At 48.1% G+C, this 19922-nt stretch overlaps 1 protein-coding gene across 3 annotated transcripts in view; it reads left to right on the top strand.

The window, feature by feature from the left end:
* Positions 1-19922, top strand: part of PRKCB (protein kinase C beta) — a 362350-nt gene that overhangs the window by 278094 nt on the left and 64334 nt on the right. For all 3 annotated transcript variants that reach the window (XM_051847384.2, NM_001101725.1, NM_001101723.1), the window contains 1 exon segment: positions 12835-13008. In XM_051847384.2, the coding sequence (XP_051703344.1) occupies positions 12835-13008 (174 nt within the window).

The following is a 19922-nucleotide window of genomic DNA, read 5'->3' as shown; positions in this document are numbered from 1 at the left end:
ATCGGACTGTAGAGAAACAGGCTTGCTTTGTGCAACTTAATTGTTGGAATGAATGACAGACCCTTAAGGGTTTCACTGCGTTGTCTTTGGCTAAAAGGCATCAATTATGAGCTTGTTTTCCCAGGAACCATGTATAAAAAAAAAAAAACAGTCAAGTTAAATCTGCTTTAATTTTAACCAGCTTGCTTTGTCAAATATAACATATGACTCAAAGAGATTTGACTAAGCTGTGCATGTCACCAAAGTTTACTTTTATTTATTTATTTTTAGGCATTTCTGCTCTGTATGTGTGTTTGTGTGTGCTCTGAGAGCATTTAGGCTCTCTCTCAGCAAATTTCAAGAATGCAAGGTGGTGGTATTAGCTCTAGTTACTGTACTGTACATTAACTCTCTAGAGCTTATTTAGCTTACAACTGAACATTGGCAGCCTTTGACCAAAAATCCCCCTTTCCCTCGCCCAACCCCCAGCGCTAGGCAATCAGCACTCAACTCCAACTCCCTGTTTCTCTAGGTTTGACTATTTCAGATGCCACAGATAAATGAGGTCCTGCTGGATCTGGCTTAATTCACACCGCATAAGGTCCCCTAAGTTTCATGTTTGTTTTAGGTCGGAAGAAACCCATCAATAATTAGAATCGATACATATCCGTTCAGCTGGTATGAATAAGTCGAGTCCAGATGCCTGCAGCGGGCTTTCACATTTCTTGCTACAACCCAATTAAACATTTCTCCTGTGTCACTTAGAACACAGGCTCTGGGCATCTCAGGTTCGAATCTCCCCTGGTTCCCTCTCCTCCCTCTTCCAGCAGTGCTTGTGAGTCATCTTTTCCCTAGTGACATTTGCTTAACAATAGCCAAGTCCTGGGGAGCCAGAAATGAGGAGTTTAAACGCACCTCCCTTCTGCACTTTGTTCCACTCTTCTGTGGCTTTCTCTGCTAGTGGGCAAAACTTCAACTCAGTTCAATCTAAGCTATCGCATGCATGGCATCGTTTTCAAAGGGTTCGATTGTAAAGCAGCCTGCCACCCTGACTTCTGAAATGCAAAGTCGGCTTACCTCTCCCACAACTTCCAGCTTTCATCATCTATAAAGAGACTTTTAAAGTACAGAAAACCTTACATAACAACTCATGAAATAACCAAGTGGTGGTGTCCGGGTGATCTGCATGTTCCGTATCATTGCTCTCTTAGTCTGGCCGACTTGATTTATCCGCTAAGTGATTCAGTGCTACCCGGATCCACTCCACTGACTCCCCGGGGTCATCTTTTCCTCCTCTCTTCCATTTGACAGTGCTTCCCAAAGTGAGTCTCCAGTTAGCAGCATGCGCCCAATGGCCATCCCCAGAACAAGCTCTAACAGCCGGAAATCATGTCTTTTTCACACTAGAGGCAAGTGCATCGGATTCCTCCAAACCAACCATGTGACGGCATATTCCACTGATGTGGCCACTGTCATACACACAAGTTGAACATATCGTATATTATAGGCATATAGGCTTAGAAAGTTTGCTTAGTCATTTATGTATTTGATAGACAGACAGAGAAAGCTGTTTCTGGTTCGTTTCCCAAATGCCTAGGAGCCCAGAACTTAATCCAGGTCTCCCACGGGGGTGACAGGGACCTAATTACTTGGACCGTCACTACTGCTTCCTGGGGTGCACATGGGCAGGAGGCTGGAGTCAGGAGCCAGAGCCAGGACTTGAACACAGGCTCTACCATGATAGGTCTGGACAATCTAACCAGCATCTTGACTGCCCCCCAACCCCCCGCCCCAAATGCCCACCTGGCTTAGAGAGCTAATCCAGAGCTTGAGCGATAGGAGTCCACTTCGGAGAACCCGGATGAGAGCCTGCAGGCTAGCTGAGAACCTGACAGGCTGTATTCATGCCTGGTGAGAGTAGAAAGTTCCTTTTTTTTTCCCTTGACAGGCAGAGTGGACAGTGAGAGAGAGAGAGAGACAGAGAGAAAGGTCTTCCTTGGCCGTTGGTTCACCCTCCAATGGCCGCCGCGGCCAGTGCACCGGGCTGATCCGATGGCAGGACCCAGGTGCTTCTCCAGGTCTCCCATGTGGGTGCAGGGCCCAAGCACTTGGGCCATCCTCCACTGCACTCCCTGGCCACAGCAGAGAGCTGGCCTGGAAGAGGGGGAACTGGGACAGAATCCGGCGCCCCGACCGGGACTAGAACCCGGTGTGCTGGTGCTACGAAATTCTCAACGCGATTTCTGTTGCTGAATCCTCATTACCACCCTAGGAACTCAGGGGCTCTTGTCTAGGTTTGACCCCTGCACCCCTCCTGCCCTAAGAGCTTCTGTCGGAAGGGTTTCCGCCCTCATTCCCAGTTTCCACGTCCCCAGTTATCAAGGGTGAGGTGGCTTAAGCAGCTCATCAGCCCCAGTCCATTCTGCTGGAGATTTTGGCAAATCTGCATGCAAGAAAAACCGAGTACGAGGCCCTGGAAAAATATGCCTTCCTCTCCCGGAATCTCAGAAGTTGGTGGGGGTCTGCAGATTGCACAGGGACATTCGGATCCCTGCTGGAGGATCCTCATCATTACCCCCTGGCGGGGGGCAGGGCGCACCCCCTGCCCCTTGGCCCAGACAGGATGACCTTGTCTTTTATCCTGGGCTCTGCTAAAGCATCTCTGGGGCACAGATTTCTCAGGAATATTGGTCCGTTTCTCCCATTCTCTCTCTGGCATTTGGCAGATGGATGTGCCCACAGAAGGGGCTAAAGCATCCCGCATCTTCTCCAGAGGCTGCCTTCAATTTGCGATTTCTTCTATTTTTTTTAAACATTGAATTGTACACGTATTTATTGGAAAGATGTATTTATTTATTTAAAAGGCAGACAGAAAGAAAAGGAGAGACAGAGAGAGATCTTCCATCTGCTGGTTCTCTCCGCAAATGGCTGCCACAACCAGGACAGGGGCCAGGCTGAAGCCAGGAGCCAGGAGCTCCATTCTGGCCTCTTATAGGGGTGACAGGGGCCCAAGCACTTGGGCCATCTTCTTGTGCTTTCCCAGGTGCATTAGCAGGGAGCTGGATCAGAAGTGGAACAGCCAGGTGTCAAACGGGCATTCTGGTATGAGATGTGGACATCTCAAGAGGTGGCTTAACCCACCATGCCACAACACTGACCCCCAAGAGGCATCTTATCCGCTGCATGAAATGCCTGCTCCACATTCACTTTAATAATCACAGCCTGTGCTGTATGCCAGCACAGAGCTTAGCCTGTGTGGAGGAGAAACTATCATTGTGCCCTGTTTGTGGGTGATGGACCTGAGACTCAGAGAGATTAACTTGCCCAAGAACACACAGCAAAGCACATGGTAGAGACTGGATTTGAACTCATGTTTCCGGAATCTGAACTAAGCTCCTAGATCTTCAAACTCTGTCCTACAGGGCAGAGATTGTCAGGACACCTATCCTGTTGTGATAATGATGTTGGAAGCTAGCCTTCATTTTATAACCTGACTGTGTGCACGTTTCTCTCCACATCCGGCTTGCTCCTAAGTGGGTGAGCACCCTGGGAGGAGCAGGTGCATAGCCTTTGGCCAGTGCTCTAGCTCCTGATGACAACTGCAGCCCGACAGCCCCTGGCCAGCTCTCCTCCCTGTCCTCCCTCCCGTGCAGGCCAGGAAGGGCCCCAATATTTAGAAGACTCTGACTTAATTGGTCTGGAGAGTGGCCCAAGCATCAGCTCCTAAAAACTCTGCAGGGAACTGTAATGTGCAGTGCAGAGAGGCAGCAGCTCAGTGCAAGCAGGCAAGGCAAACCCAAACCTGCAGGGAGGAAGGGGGAGGGGAGAAGGCGGTATTCACATTACAACTTAGAGTTGAGCTGGCCTAAAGTAACCTCTGTGGGTCTTCCAGGGGCCTGAGTGGAACCCAAGTAGGAGACAGCCCAGAGAGCAAGGGGACTTTTGAGCTACAGGGAGGAGTGGCTCCTCACTGAGGTCTCACCCTCAGCCTTGTCCACAAGTCTGCTCCCTAGTGTGCTGGGCAAGGGGAGTGGAGGGACCTTGTCATCCTCCAATATGTGTGTCGGCTTTTCTGTCCCTCTCCCACGCAGACCTCTGCCCCCTATACCTTACTGATATCTCCCTCCCAGTTAGTGTGTGGGGACCTAGGAGCCCCAGATGTGCCCTTCGCTCTGTCGGCTGCCCCATCTCAAAGCATTGAGTTGGGATCTTTTCCCATCCCTGTTACCAAGCTCTCAGATTTGACAGCACTGCTTGACTTGGTCTTGCTGCTCTCTCTACCTCCTCCTCTTCCACCTCCTCCTCCTCTGACCTGGGTGTAGGGATGCTATGAAAAATGCTATCCATTGCCCCCTGCATGTGCTGATTCACGCATGGCATTTCTCTCAGAACTCTCTTCTAGAGTCTCTAAGACTTTCCCTGGAAAATGGTTTTCCTTACAGGAAATGAATCCTGTTATGGTTCATGTGTGCCTGGCTGCTTTCACCTCCTGTAAGCAGACCAGGATTGAGAGAGGAAGGAAAAAAAATACACACACACACACACGCACACATACAAAGCACACACATATATACATTCACACATATTTATATAAATATATATATATTTACTATGCAGTGTATAATCATTTCAACCACCTGTGTTGAGGTACAATTTAAGGTTCACATATTCTTGTTACATAATCTTGAATGCTACCTCAAACTTTTGTGATGTGTGGGTTGCAGACAGCTATATACAAGGGTAAGCTTTTTTAACAAAAGATTTATGTATTTGTTTATTTGAAAGTCAGAGTTACAGAGAGGGGAAGGGGGGAGAGAGAGAGAGAGAGAGAGGGAGGGAGGGAGGGAGGGAGGGAGGGAGAGAGAGAGAAGAGGAGAGAGAGATCTTCCATCTGCTGGCTCATTCCCCAGATGGCTGCAATGGTCAGAGTAGGGCTAGGCTGGAGCCAGGAGCTAGGACCTTCATCTGGGTCTCCCACATGGGTTGCAGGGGCTCAAACACTTGGTCCATTTTCTGATGCTTTCCCAGGTCATTAGTAGGGAGCTGGATTGGAAGTGGAGCATCCAGGACATGAATGGGAGACCATATGGGATGTTGGCATTGTAGATGGCTGCTTTACCCACTGTGCCACAACACCAGCCCCCAATGCTAAGATTTTTAGTGATTTAGACCTAGAGCTTTTGTTTTAAAGATTTATTATTTATTTATTTATTTTAAATTAAGTGCGATAGAGCGGGAGAGACAGAGATCTTCCACCTACCTGTTCCCTCCCCAAATGGCCACAGTGGCTGGGATTGGGCCAGGCTGAAGGCAGGAGCCAGGAACTCCATCCCCGTCTCTCCTGTGGGTGGCAGGAGTCCAAGTACTTGGGCCATCTTCCCCTGCATTAGTAGGAAGCTAGATCCAAAATGAAGCAGCTGGGACTCAAACCGGTATTCTGATATGCGATGCTGGCAACTTAACCCACTCTGCCAACAACACTGGCCCCTAGATCTACAGTTTCATAAGCTACTCCCCGACTCAGATCTTTTCATTCCTTTATTCTGAAATACGTATTGAGTGTCTAGAATGTGCTAGATGTTGGGAGTGCAACAGTGGACTTATCCGTCTAAAGACCCGCCCTCATGGAGCTTGCCTTCTCATGGGGAGACCAATGAGGGTCTTCGGAAGGTGGAGTGACATGCACCAAGTTGAATTTTGAGAGCATTGTTGAGATGCATGGGACCTGGAAGCAGCAGGGTGGAAGCCATGACCTGGTTAGGAGGCAGCTGGTGGTAGGCGTGGGGATGGGGACCAAGCTGAGTACCAAGGGGACTTTAGTTGTCAAGGAGGTTGGGTTGGATGTGTGTTCTAAATGTCCTGCTGACAAAACGTGCTGATGCATTGGATGAAAGGTGAGTTGAGGATGACTCGGTTTGATTTTGGACTTCTGGCAGATGTATGTTGAAGGAGGAGGGAGGAGGGACTTTGTGCCCTTACTCTTTCTTCCTTTTCACATTAGTGAGCAGTTGGCCAGGCAGGTCTCCCAGCACAAAACTCCTGAGCCCATTGAAAACTGGGCATGGGTGCTTTGTAGAAGGAGCACCCACAGTCCCCATGGTTGTTCTGTGGGAAGGTGATGTTGGTGATAACCACTGCAGTGGGCAGATCTGTGTCCCGCTAGAAATGTGTGTTCAAGTCCTGACTGCTGGTGCCTGTGAACGTGGCCTTACTTAGACATAGAATCTTTATTACAGGTGGGATCTTTATTACAGGTGTCTTACTGGATTAAGGTGAGCCCTAATCCAATGGTTGGTGTCCTTATAAGGAGGGGACATTTCGCACAGACACAGAACATCCAGGGAAGAATGCCACATGAAGACAGAGGCAGAGATGGGAGTGATGTGTCTACAAGTGAAGGGATGCCAAGGTTTGCTGGCAAGCACTAGGAGAGAACAGAACACCCAACAGATTCTCCCTCAGAGACTGCAGAAGGAGCCCACCCTGACAACATCTTGACTTTGGACTTCTGGCCTCCAAGATTCTGAGGCAATACATTCCTGTTGGTTTGAAGCTGCCTAGTTTTTGGTTTTAGCTTATGGCCACCCTGGGAGACTGATCCTTACCAGAGTGTAAGTGTGCATCATTTGCCAAGCAGGGGGCTTGGTTAAGGTGGGCACTCTGCACACTGAATCCCACAAGGTTCCCTCAGCACCATCACAAACCAAGTATCACAATACAGCCCTCCTTTAGAAGTGAGGAAACCGAAGCCCAAAACCTGAAGTAGATTTCTCAAGCTTGCATAACTTGCATGTGGTAAAACTCAGACACATCCCAGGTCTTCTGACTGCTGGTCACTGTCCTATGGGTCAGGGGCCTTGATTCTAGACACACTCCACCCTTGGGATTCACCAGGAAAATTCATCAGAACCAAGTTTCTCTCCAGGAACCCTGGGCTGCTTTCCTCTCTTTCCTTTGCTGTCACTGGAGAGCTGCTATTTATCACATCTCACACCCAGAAGATTCTTGGGTAACAGATGTGGCTTGGAATTAGATAAGAACATCGCTCCAACACATCCCTTCCCTCTGTTTGGAAGCCTCAGTCTGGAGATGGAGGGACAGCTGATCAAACAGCCCACGTCTTCCAAGTTGGTATTAAGTTTCTGCAAGCTCCAGAAACTGCTTGGGACAATTAATAAAAGATCACTTCCACTTAAAGGAACATTTTTGAATGTGGCTGTTGCCATTACCAATGCTCTATTTTTCTGCTGTTTCCTCTCCAGTCCTCTTAACGGACAGGTGGAGGGAGTAGGATCTTCCCAAGCCACATGATGGAAGCAGGGTTGTGTCTGTCCTGTTTATTGGGCATGGTTTCAATAGCTAGCATTATACCCAGTACAAAATTCCCAACAGAGCTTGTGGACTCCATGGGGGACCTAGAATTGTGCCTCCAACACTCACTCCAACTAAGCTTATCTCACCTAGTAAATGAATAGCTGGTTTGGTGGTCATACAAGAAATAGATAAAGGAAGTGACTGTTCTGTCTGTAGCTGTGAATGAGCCCCCAGGAGGAAAAGGAGGACCAGGACTTGGATCAGGAATTGATTTTTTTTTTTTTTTGGACAGGTGGAGTTAGAGAGTGAGCGAGAGAGACAGAGAGAAAGGTCTTCCTTTACCGTTGGTTCACCCCACAAGTGGCCACTACAGCAGGCGTGTTGCAGCTGGCGTGCTGCACCAATCTGAAGCCAGGAGCCAGGTGCTTCCTCCTGGTCTCCCATGTGGGTGCAGGGCCCAAGCACTTGGGCCATCCTCCACTGCACTCCCGGGCCACAGCAGAGAGCTGGACTGGAAGAGGAGCAACCGGGACAGAATCCAACACCCCCACCGGGACTAGAACCTGGGGTGCCAGCACCACAGGAGGAGGATTAGCCTAGTGAGCCGTGGTGCTGGCCCAGGAGTTGCATTTGAAACATGCCTGCAATAATCTGCTCACCAGGGGGCACTTGGTGTGTACCTGGGAGATGAGATGGGTGTGGTGAAAGGGCGTGCATGAGGAAGCTGGGTGAGGAGATGTCATTTCCTAGTGGAGTGACTTTGGGCAAGCATTTGACTTCCCTGGATCCTACTTTCCTCATCCTTAATCCACTCAAACTAACGTGAATAACTCTACTAAAGGGACATTGAGGTTTCTAACAGGAAGTGGCCAAGCCTCGCGAGACGTGGGAGTGAGAGCTGGAAGGCAAGGCCTCAGGAGAGAGAATCTGATTGGCTTCGCTTAGGTCAAATAGCTGCCTGTGATCCAATCAGCTGTGACCAAGTGTGCCCCCTGCCCAATCATAAGATTCTTCTAATAATAGAGTTGGAGGACATTTCCAAATTAAACTACAGCTGCTTCTGGTGGTGGAGTTACACTTCCTTGTCCTGAGCTTCCTTGAAGCACGTGCAATAGAATGGGGGTTAGCAAACTGCAGAAACTCGGCCCACAGCCCATTTTTTTGCCAATAAAGCTGTATTGGAGGGCCGGCGCCGCGGCTCACTAGGCTAATCCTCCGCCTAGCGGCGCCGGCACACCGGGTTCTAGTCCCGGTCGGGGCGCCGGATTCTGTCCCGGTTGCCCCTCTTCCAGGCCAGCCCTCTGCTGTGGCCAGGGAGTGCAGTGGAGGATGGCCCAGGTGCTTGGGCCCTGCACCCCATGGGAGACCAGGAAAAGCACCTGGCTCCTGGCTCCTGCCATCGGATCAGCGCGGTGCGCCGGCCGCAGCGCGCTGGCCGCGGCGGCCATTGGAGGGTGAACCAACGGCAAAGGAAGACCTTTCTCTCTGTCTCTCTCTCTCACTGTCCACTCTGCCTGTCAAAAAAAAAAAAAAAAAAAAAAAAAAAAAAAAAAAAAGCTGTATTGGAACACAGTTGCCGTCATTCATTTCTGTACTGTTTGTGGCTACTTTCTCAGCAGACCAGTAGAGTGTAGTGCCAGTCTGAGCACCTCTCTAATCAGAAATGTTCCAGGCTCGGAATCTTTCTGAGCACTGGCATGAGACTCAACTAAAGGATAACTCACCCTGTGGTTCATATCAAGGCTGAGCCATAAAGCTTGTCATATTTACTGCTCAACTCTTTGCAGGACGGTGTGCTAAGTCCTATTCCAGGATTCAGTCCCATTCTCTTCCCAAGTTATTGCTCATGTTTCATGGGTTCAGTCTTATTTTGAGGGCAATTTCCCAAACCCTGGTCACTCTTTGCCCTCTGCTCCCATGATGTCAGAGGTGCTCTCTCGTGCTGGCTTCTGCTCTTGAGCCTGTATTGCTTAGGACAGGCAAGGCCCTGAGACCATCACTCATCTCTGTTCACTGATTTCAGAAGATTGTACAAATACAACCTGTATTTCCTAATGCTTTCCATTGGTACCTGAGATGGTTTTGCGTGGCAAGTAGACTGATATAAAACTAAGCCACATCATAAGATCATTCTTTCTTTATATTTTCTATTTTAAAGGCTTTATATTTTTTTTATTTGAGAGCCAGAGTTACAGAGAGCAGACAGAGAGAGAAAGAGAGCAAGACAGAGAGAGTTCTTCCACCCACTGGTTCACTTCCCAAATGGCCCACAACTGCCAGGGATGGTCCAGGCCAAGCCGAAGCCAGGAGCCAGGAGCTTCTTTCTGATCTTTCTCGTGGATGCAAGGACTTGGAGCATCCTCTGCCATTTTCCCAGGCACATTAGCAAGGAGCTGGATTGGAAGTGGAGCAGCTGGGACTCATACTGGCACCCATATGGGATGCCAGGGTCACAGGTGGCAGCTTAAGCCACGATGCTGGCCCCTCTTTATATTTTCATATGGTCTTTCTAATGACTTGGAGAGGATGATAGATCTCAGGGGATGACAATTTGCTCTCTAACATTTGCTAATGTCAGTTTTTCCTTTAGGAAGGAGAAAGTCCAGGGCCTGGCTCAGCCCCTGAGGCAGACAGCTGTATCCAGCTAGAGTTTACCAGCTCCACTTTGCTTTTCTGTATTTTTGTGGCTATCACTAGTAATGGCAAGCCTTGGTTAGTGATGACATAAAGTTTTGTCTTCAAATAAATTTAGTTAAATAACAATGTGACTAGACGTTTGAAATGCTAAGCAAACAACAGTTTGTGTGATGGGGAAAAAAAAGTGTAAAAAGGAGGCAGGAATGAGTGAAGTTTGGAAAAACCTACACCAAAGTAGCTGACAGCCAGACAAGGCAGTCCTGGCACTCAGGGGTGCAAGTGGCTGGTCTAAGTGGAAGATTGAGTTATAGAAGGAGGCTGCATCTCAGGCTGGCTAAGCAGTGAAGGAGCCTGGAAGTCTCAGGCAGTAGACATAGAATGTTCCAAGGAAAAGATTTGGTTATGGAATTGTTTGGCTTCTGCGAACCACAGAAGGGTATTTGTTAAGCATTTAGGCAGCAATCACAGCTCAAGCAAATTAACCTCTCTGAGTCTCAGCTTGTTTACCCACAACATGGGCATAGCCGAGATGGATGTAGGATGTCCACTCTTGTGGCTGCTGCAGGGCGAAGTTTTGAGCCATTCTGTCCTGTTTCTCTTCCATGCAAAGGCTAATACGTCTGGTCATGACTGCATTCACTTTCAGGGAGTCCAGACCCTCCTCTAGGGTGGAGAGGGGGAGTTACAGGCAGTCAGGATTGTTGGGTGGTGCACAGACTGGGGGAATGGGTCAGGGAGGACATCCACACTTGAGGACAACTCAGCCCCAGGCCCCTCCTGCAGTAGCCTGGAGTTCTGGGAACAGCAACCTGCTGGCTCTGTGGTGCCTCTGCTCACCCTGCCTCCTCCCTGCACTTCCCCTGCTCATCCCAGCTTTCTCTGGAGCCTGAGTTCAGAAAACCCCCAGCTCTTTCTGTCTTAGGACAGTGGATTACTTGGCAAGAGCCCGGGGAAGGAAAAAGCAGCCCTGGATACCAGGGGAGAGACAAGAGCCCTACATTGTCCCTAAGCCAGTGGTCTGTTTTGAGGACTGAGTAAATGCCCAGCAGGTTGGACCCACTCTTCGGGGCAGTTCTTCACTTGTAGTGTGGCACTGGGTGACAAGAGGCTAAGAAGGGTTCTGTTGCCATGGTAGTTGTGTGTCAGAGCCTTCTTCCTGAAATGCTCTCAATCTCTGGGTCTGCACCGCTCATGGCAGCCCCTGGCTCTGATGAGGGAGAAGACACTGGGAACAGGAGCAGGGGACTGTGAGTGAGTGGGTGAGGGCAGGGCCTGGCAGTGAGAGTTCAGAAGCTTCTACGTGTTAGTTCAGCCACGCCTTTCAGTGTTAGCCGAAGATCAGCACGGAGTGTGCCGGGCTGCCCCTGACTCTCAGCTTGTCTGCGTTACTCTCTGCATCCCCTCGCTGTGTTGGGTGTGAGCGTTTTATTAGGTTTCTTATGGTGCCCAAGGGCAGGGTGCAGAGGCACTGACGTCGGTTTTGTGTTTGAAAGTGAGTGTGAGAAAGAGACACACACAGTTGTAGCAGGGTGGGGAGAAAGAAAGAGATCTGCCATCTCCTTGTTCGCTCACCTTACACTGGTAACAGCCAGAATGGGGTCAGGTCAAAGCGAGAAGCCAGGAACTCAATCCAGGCCTCCCACCTGGGTGGCAGGAACCCAAGTACTTGAGCCATCATCTGCTGCTTCCCATGGTGTGCATTGGCAGGAAGCCGGAATCAGAAGCAGAGCCAGGACTCAAGCCAGACACTGGGATATGGGAATGTGGGCATCCCAAGCAGTGTCCTTACACCAAACACCCACCCCTAGAAGCAGGGACTTCAGTCAGATGAACCTGAGTTCATGTCCTGGTCGCGTCCAGAATTCAATTTGTGGTGTGACAGATTATTTGTCCTCTTGGGTCTCAGTTTCCTGACACTAGGTTCATAATAGTACATTATAGATTCATGTAGAACCTACTTCCTACTCCACAAGTGGAGGAAATGAGAAATAATAAGAGAAAACCAATAATTGGTTGGTACGTTGACAAGTGCTGAGATGTATAGTGGTGATTAATATTACTGTCTGTCAAATGACACAGCGCATGTGGTAAATACTTCCGCGGGAAGGTTTTCTTCTCCACGAAGCCCTCCCGGAAGCCCCCAGCCCAGCTTAGGTCTCTCCATAATGTACTTCCTACGTAGCTTCTTGAGAGTGCCTGTGGCCGTTGTTCACTCCGGCAGTCACAACCAATGAAAATAATGATGTGTCCGTGAGTCACTTCGGTTAACTGGCTCTGATTGTGACCACAGCTCGTGGAAGGAAGCCCCAAGGAAACAAGAGATGCTATTAAAATATTGCATGAATCATCCTTGTAATTAATTGTCTGAATCTTTCTTCCTCTCTGGAATTTGGGGTCAGAGAAGGTACCTGTCTGTTTTTTGCTGTCTCCCCAGAGCTTAGCAGGCTCTTCATGAACATTAAATGATTAAAGGAGCAAAGGAACAAGTGTCCTCAATCCTGTTTTATCAGGCATTCATTCATTCTTCCATTTAACAAATACTTATTGAACATCTACTATGTGACAGGCACTATGGCAGGCTCTTGGGTTATGACAGTGAACAAAGTAGGCACAGACCCTTACCCTCATGGGGCTTATAGTCTATCCATGTTGGCTGAGCATTGATCAATACATATCCCAAAGGGATCAATACCTGATGATTTGTCCCTGAACAGAACTCTATTGATTGGACTCTATCATTCCAAGTGTGAGGTTACAGACTGCATCATTTATTGATTGACAGTCCACAGAGGGCACCTGTGCAGAGCTGGGGGTGGATTGGAATGGACACCATCTGCCCTTGGCTTTCCCCTGGGCCTTTCCAACTGCCCTGACTCTCTCTCTCTCTTCCTCTCCCTCTCCCAGGTGATGCTGTCGGAGCGGAAGGGCACAGACGAGCTCTACGCTGTGAAGATCCTCAAAAAGGACGTGGTGATCCAAGATGACGACGTGGAATGCACCATGGTAGAGAAGCGGGTGCTGGCCCTGCCTGGGAAGCCACCGTTCCTCACCCAGCTCCACTCCTGCTTCCAGACCATGGTAACTTGTCTGGTGGCCCTGAGTGTCACCTCCAGGCTTCGGTCAATCCCAGACACAGCTGCACCTCAGAGTGACACCGAGGTCCTTCCCATTCTAGAAACAGAAAGATGTCAGGCCCAGAGAAGTCGGAGGAGATTCCCAAGATTGCCACTGAGAAGCGCTTTCCCCTGGGCAGATGCTGTCTCCACTCAGATGAAAGAGCTCAGACATTTGGTTTTGTAACCAATGGAGCAGGATGCATCTCTGACAGCAAGGGGTGACTTGGGGACAGGGGCTCAGTGGAAAGATCACACATTGTGCCTCTGCCTGGTTACAGTCCAGACCCTTTGGACGCATGCACACTTGAATACGTCTCTGCAGATTGCCTGAGGCCTTGGCCTAGGTGTCCTTGAAGGGGGTGTGGGTTTCCCGACAACAGAACCCTCAGAGGACAGGCAGGGTGCAGACACAGGTCCTAGGCAGGGACTAGTGAGCTTATAGCTGTGGCTCTCCAGGGGGACGTGCACATACTGTCTGCCATTGACTGTGCTTTCCATGCTATTTGTGAGAGCAAGAGATGTCCCTTCAAGTGACCCTTCACCCTTTCCTTGTTAAATTATTCCTTGGCCTCCCTACTTGAGAAAGGAGAGGCCAGAGCCCAAGTGCACAGTGGTCCAACATTACTTCTCACCTTTGGGACTTCTGAGAACCAAGATGGAGTGACTTCCAGATGCCCAAAGGGACTTTTCAAGATGAATTTATAATTCAAATCTCAATCCACATGCTGGTTTTAGAGCCCAACTGTATGAGAGTATTTTGAAAAGTTCCTGAAATGCAATTAGAAGATGCGTTGCTTTCATTGCAAATCTTTTTGAAATCCAGGCAAATGAGAGGTTTTGAAAAAGTTCATGGAAAATGTGTATTTATTTATTTTTTAAAGCGTGGGTTTCAGAATTGTTTGCAACAAAAATAAATCTTTCATTCCACTTGCTGTGGACTTTTTGAAGTATCCTCATATTTTACATCTAATTTGATGTGTCAGTAGAGTCTTTAATCAAGTGACCCAATTCTCTCCCAGTCCATTCCCTTCTTTTATTTTTCTGAAGGTGCCAGGCTGTTTGACCTGTAATGTCTTCACACTTTGGGGTTCTGCTGACTGTACGGTCGTGGGGCACCTCCATACATTTCCCCTGATCTCTGTGTATGCTGCACATGGGCTGCTGGTTCTTAAAGGCTTCATCCTCAAGGCAAGAGTAAAGATGGTGGTGTGTTCATTCATCTGAGGACACATAATTCCCAGTTGTCGCTCTCAGTGATGTTGGCAGCAATGGACACTCAGTGCCTGCATTCATTCATTTCATTCATTCAGTGGGGACTATGAGATGATGGCACCCTAATTCTACCTTTTCTTTTTCGTATACCCATTGGAATGCCTTTATAAAGAGGGGCTTCTCATCTCTTGCTTCATTCCCTGGTGGTACAGTTCATGGAGGGCTGCAGTTTGGATATAGTTTGTCTTCCAAAGGTCCCTGTGCTGGGAGCTTGGTTGTTCCCAGAAGAAGGTAATTAAGTCATGTGGGCTGCATCTTCACAAATGGATTAAAGCCATATCACAGGAGTGTTAGTGCTCACTGCACGGAGCATTATACAGTAAGGCTGCCCCCTGGTGTGCCCTTCTACAAGTGGTCAGTCCCTTTCTGCTTCTCTGTCAAGTCGTGGTGCAAATGCCAGCACCATGCTCTCTATACCTTCCAGCTGTCGGAATTGTGAGCTCGCAAAACCTCTTTGCTTTATAAAGTAATCAGCTTTAGGTATTTTGTTACAGCAACACACAAACTGACTGCTACTTAGGAAAGACAGGATAAACACTCGATTCTTTTGCTTTACTTAGTAGCTTCAAGATAATGAATTGGTTCACTCTTGTGCTCCAGTGGTGGCTTTGAAGTTCACTTTTAAAATAAAATTTGAGTAGAAGAAGAGAGTCAATGAAAAGAGAACTATTAAGTGAATGATAATTCTCGCCAAATGGGGAGTTGACAAAGACTGGACAGGTGATGCACCTTAATGGGACAAATCTTTAGTATTTCCTTGGGAAATTAAGGCCTAAAGGTGTCCAAACAGTGACAGATAGGACTAAGATTTAACCATTCAGACCCCCTCACTCTACTACCTTTCCCCCTTCCACTGGCCGTCCCTGTATTGACTCGCTGCCATCACTAGCAGAAAGACCGTCTCAGCGTTGTAATATACTGAGAAAAGACCTTGTTCTTAAGGGAGAGGCCAGGTTGACTTGGGGCAGAAGTTTTCAACTTGCATGTGTTGGGATTGGGAAATGTTCATCATTAATATTCATCAAAGAACATTGTCTTTATTTGCAACTTGCTGTTGTAAAAACGATGAAGTAGAATGGATTTGGGGCTGTTCTTTCAATGTTGGGATACCTCACTCATATGTCTTCTGGAATTAGAGAGAGGGGCTGGGCTCTCCTGGAAATTGTCAGAGTTCTGGGTCATTGAATGGTGCGCCAAGGCAAGGAAGAGACATTGAGAACCCTGAAAGCCTTGAGTTTCAGGGATCCACGGGTTTGTGTCTTGTGTGGGGCTGAAGACCCTGTGTTGGAGAGCTGTGCACGATCTCCCAATCCATCAAGACCAGGATGGAACAGATTGATTTCTTATTGGTTGAGGATCAGAGGTCTCAAGGTCTCTTGGGTCTGTGTTGTTTGGAGAGATTAGATCGGGGCATTCAAGAAGTCCCCGGGCTAAGTGAGACCTGCTAAGAGAAGAGCTGGTAGCCCTTTCCATCTCCCCTGTGTTCTGCACATGGGCTCATTGAGTCAAACTCGCCCATTTAAGTGATTTCTTTCTCAAGGTTTTTTGTTTTTTTGGCTAAGCACATGTATTTTAACTTTGTATACATTAAACTTATTTTCAAAGACTTATAGTAATGCCTACTCTATGGGAGGCACAGGGCTAACAATTTTAAGCCACATGAAAACACTCAGATGGGCCCTACTGTCATCCCCATTCCAGCAGAGGGAACTGAGGCCACCCATCTCACACATTTCAGGACCAGGATTGGAACCCAGGCAGTCTGGCTCCAATGGGCTCTGCAATTAACAGCTTCACTATTTGGTCTTGAGTGTGGAGCACCCGACTGCCTCTCCACCCAACACCCTGGGGTCAGAATCCCCATCTGCCAGCCTTTATACCTGACCTTGCTCTCTTTTTTTGTTTGTTTGCTTTTAAGATGTATTTTTTAAAAGACTTGTTTATTTGTTTGAAAGGCAGAGCTACAGAGAGGCAGAGAGAGAGAGAGAGAGAGTGAGTCTTCCATCCACTGGCTCACTCTGCAGATGGCTGCAATGGCCAGAGCTGCACCAATCTGAAGCCAGGAGCCATGAGCTTCCTCTGGTTCCCCATGAGGGTGCAGGGGCCCAAGGACTTGGGCCATCCTTTATTGCTTTCCCAGGCCATAGCAGGGAACTGTATTGGAAGTGGAACAGCCGGGTCTTGAACCGGCGCCTATATGGGATGTTGGCACTGCAGGTGGCAGTTTCACCCACTACACCGCAGCGCAGGCCCCTGACCTTGATCTTTTCCCCACTACTAAGTAAAATCACAGATCAGTGCTCATATCTCTAGAATGGAACTGATTTTTCACTGGGCGTCTGCCATGTGTGGGTCGTCAAAAACACCAGTTCTTTGCTGCCCCACATCAGACTTATGGCGGAGGGGATTATCAATCATCCTGTTTCGCAGGTGAAAGATTAAGGGTCAGTGGTGCATATTACCCGAGACATGCACTGGGTCCCAAGCCCATTGAACTCAGATCCCAAGCTTTTGTTATCTCATCATGTCGAGTCACCACCAGGATGACCACCAAGATGGATGGGATTCAAACAAGAACAAAAAGCAGCAGCTGGCAATGAGAGAGGCATCTCGTTTAGCTGTGTCATCCCAACACCTCTGTTGGTTGGCTGTGTACTGTTACCAACCTCAACTTATAGGTAAGGATGCTGGCTTTCAGAGAACTGCAGAGGGGGCCGGCATTTGTTGTAAGACTCCAGAACCATTAACCTGGATGCATTTGCTATCCTACCTCTGCACCTTAACTTCACATTCTTGTTTCTGTTCTTCCAAAGAACACCCTACATGAGGGTTGCTATGCACATTTATATCTGAAGAAAACTCTCCCCCAGAAAGATGAGGTGGCCCAGGGTACACAGTAGGTAAGTGATGACCCCAGGACCAGAGCCCAGAATTCCTAGCGATCCTTTCTTTGGCTGCTTTTTCTGCCATGGAAGAGTTACCCCTCTTACGCTGCATGGGTATGGTGAGAACTGGGTAAGATTCTGTTCGTGGGAGTGATTATTTAAGTTCAGGGGCACTGCCTATATTTGGGGCAAACAATTGCTGTCGTGGCTAAGCTGAGCAGGAAGGCAGCACACTTTTCTGGAGCAGACCCTTGAAGATGGCCACGTGACTTGTGCTCATCTTCTACCCTTGCGTGTTCCTGATCCCTGGAGTGTCCCCAAGGAGGCAGCGAGGCTGGAGAGCCGGCAGTAACCCCAAGAGTCAGCATTACAGCCAATATAGAGAGGTACAGGGCACTTCAAAAAGCTTGTGGGGAAAGTGGAATTAAGAGATAAGGCTTATTTTTTGAAATCTGTACACAGTTTTTTCTTGATGTGCATTTTTCATGAACTTTTGAAGACCTCTCTTACCGATGCTTATTGGGTATTTGTTGCTGCCAATGCCCCACCTAACCCTAACCCTAACCCTAACCCTAACCCTAACCCTAACCCTAACCTTAACCCTAGGCCAAGGCTCCAGCTGCAGCATGGTGTAGGATACACCCCAGTGAACAAAAGAGAGAAAATCCCAGCTCCTGTGGAATTTGCATTGTGATGGGGGAGCCCGACAGTAAACTACAACAGCCTCCCAGATGGACGGGGGTGGACATGGCTGCACTGAGGCAGAGAGAGGCTGTATCTGATGGGATTGTCCAGGCAGGCTGTCCTTGGTAAAGATGACATTTGAGCAGAGGCCCAGCGAGCAGGGAGTGAGGCATGTGGCTATCTGGGGTCAAAGCGATGCAGACAGCAGGAAGAGGGAGTGTGAATGCCCGGGGCAGGAGCATGCTTGCTGTGTTTGAGGAGCAGGGAGGAGGCCGGTGTAGCCCGAGTGGATTGTCATTTTGTATTTTGTGACCCAGAATTCCTTTATGAATCAGCAATCTTTTAAACATTGACAAATCTAGTATAACATGCTGTAAATCTGATATGTTTTCCTTGCTAGAGACTTCAAATTTTGAAGATAAAAGACCCTTAATATAAATTAAAAAAAAAAAATCCTTCAAATGGCCAAACATAGATAATAAAAGTGAAACAGACAGCCAGGTATATACAGAATACTTGTTGTCATTATTAAAATGAGAAAGATTTGATTTTTAAAAATGTTCTTTGACCTTTCTCTCTCTCTCTCTCTCTCTCTCTCTCTCTCTCTCTTCTCACTATCCACTCTGCCTGTCAAAAAAAAAAAAAAGTTATTTGAGAAGCAAAATTGTAACAGAAACATCCTTGCGTTGGGTTTTTTTAAAAATCTGTAGTTTGTTTATGGTGATAAACTAATATGAGATGTTAATAGGGCAAATGAGGTGAGGAAATAATCGGAAGAGGGCATAGATGAAAGTATTGATTTGCTTTAGGGAGGGATCTATGGGTAATTGCCACCCTCTTGAATTTGTATTACTTCAGCTTATCATAAAGCAGTTCAGACATTGTTTAAAATATGCCACAAGATGGCAAAGTTATTACCCAAATGGATGCAAACACCTCTTGAAGGGGGTTGAGTTCTCAAAGAATTGCTCGTTGGATGAATTGGCCTCCGGCAAACGGGGTTTGGAAGGATGGTCCTGCTGGCACAAAGGGAGCGTCCGTTGTCTTCGGCTGCCTGGTCTGCACCTGTGGGCACTGACGGCCTCACCTCAAGGAGCTCACGTAACAGTGCTACTGCTGGGTTCATCATCTTTACAGTGGGCATCATAAGTGCAGATGAAAAGGGGTGGCGAATAAAACATATTAAACATCCGGTGGGGGTTACCTGTGTTATTAGAGCTGGGCTGGAGCTAAGCCTTGCTGCATAGGCATGAAAGAATTCTATTTCCTCCAGTCCTTCTGCAGTTTTTCTCAGGGACAATTGTCAGCCCGGCACATTCATGCAATCTCCCAACTGCCAGTGGGCACAGGCAGTTAAGTTTCTTCAGCAAAACATCTATTTTAACTGTTTTCTTTTCAATTGAACATATGCACCTCTTTTTTTTTTAAATAGAATTAGATTTTATGAGTCATTGAAGGACAGAAGTTCCTTCCTCCCCAAATTTGCTGCCATGGCCCAGCAATAACTCAGTTGCAAGGCATGCTGGGAATAGCATCCATCCAGAATGCAAGCAGGGCTAGGGAGGGGATGAGAAGATTCTCGCTTGTGGAGTTGACCCCTGATGGCATGTCTTTTGTGCCCCAGGAGCGCCCAAAGGCTCTTGGCAACTCAGGGTCAGCCCTGGGTTGGTAGCAGTAGCCAAGGATGTGGTTGTAGTTAAGGTACTGCTGTGGGAGGCGCTGGCACGTGTCTCCACAATGACTGGGTTGTGAGAAACTGAACACTCCTTTCTGCCGCCACCCAACCAGCTCATGGACAAGAGAGGGAGAAAGAGAGAGACAGAAGAGAGGAGACACCATTTGATTGGAATGAAACAATCCAAAGGCAAAAGCATACCTGGGCTTCATGAGAAACTGGACTGTGTAACTTTAAAACAGTCTGGGATAGGTTTCTGTTTCTTCCTCCTTGCCTTCTTTGTTTCTCTTGGCTTGTGGTGAGCAAGGCTTTCCTGGGTCCCCCCAGTTTGCCTATCCCCCAAATTTCTTGAGTTCCCAC

Source organism: Oryctolagus cuniculus, chromosome 19 (genome assembly GCF_964237555.1).
Source record: "Oryctolagus cuniculus chromosome 19, mOryCun1.1, whole genome shotgun sequence".
Lineage (NCBI taxonomy): Eukaryota > Metazoa > Chordata > Mammalia > Lagomorpha > Leporidae > Oryctolagus > Oryctolagus cuniculus.
Note: the sequence above shows the minus strand (reverse complement) of the source record. Positions and strands in the feature narration are given on the sequence as shown.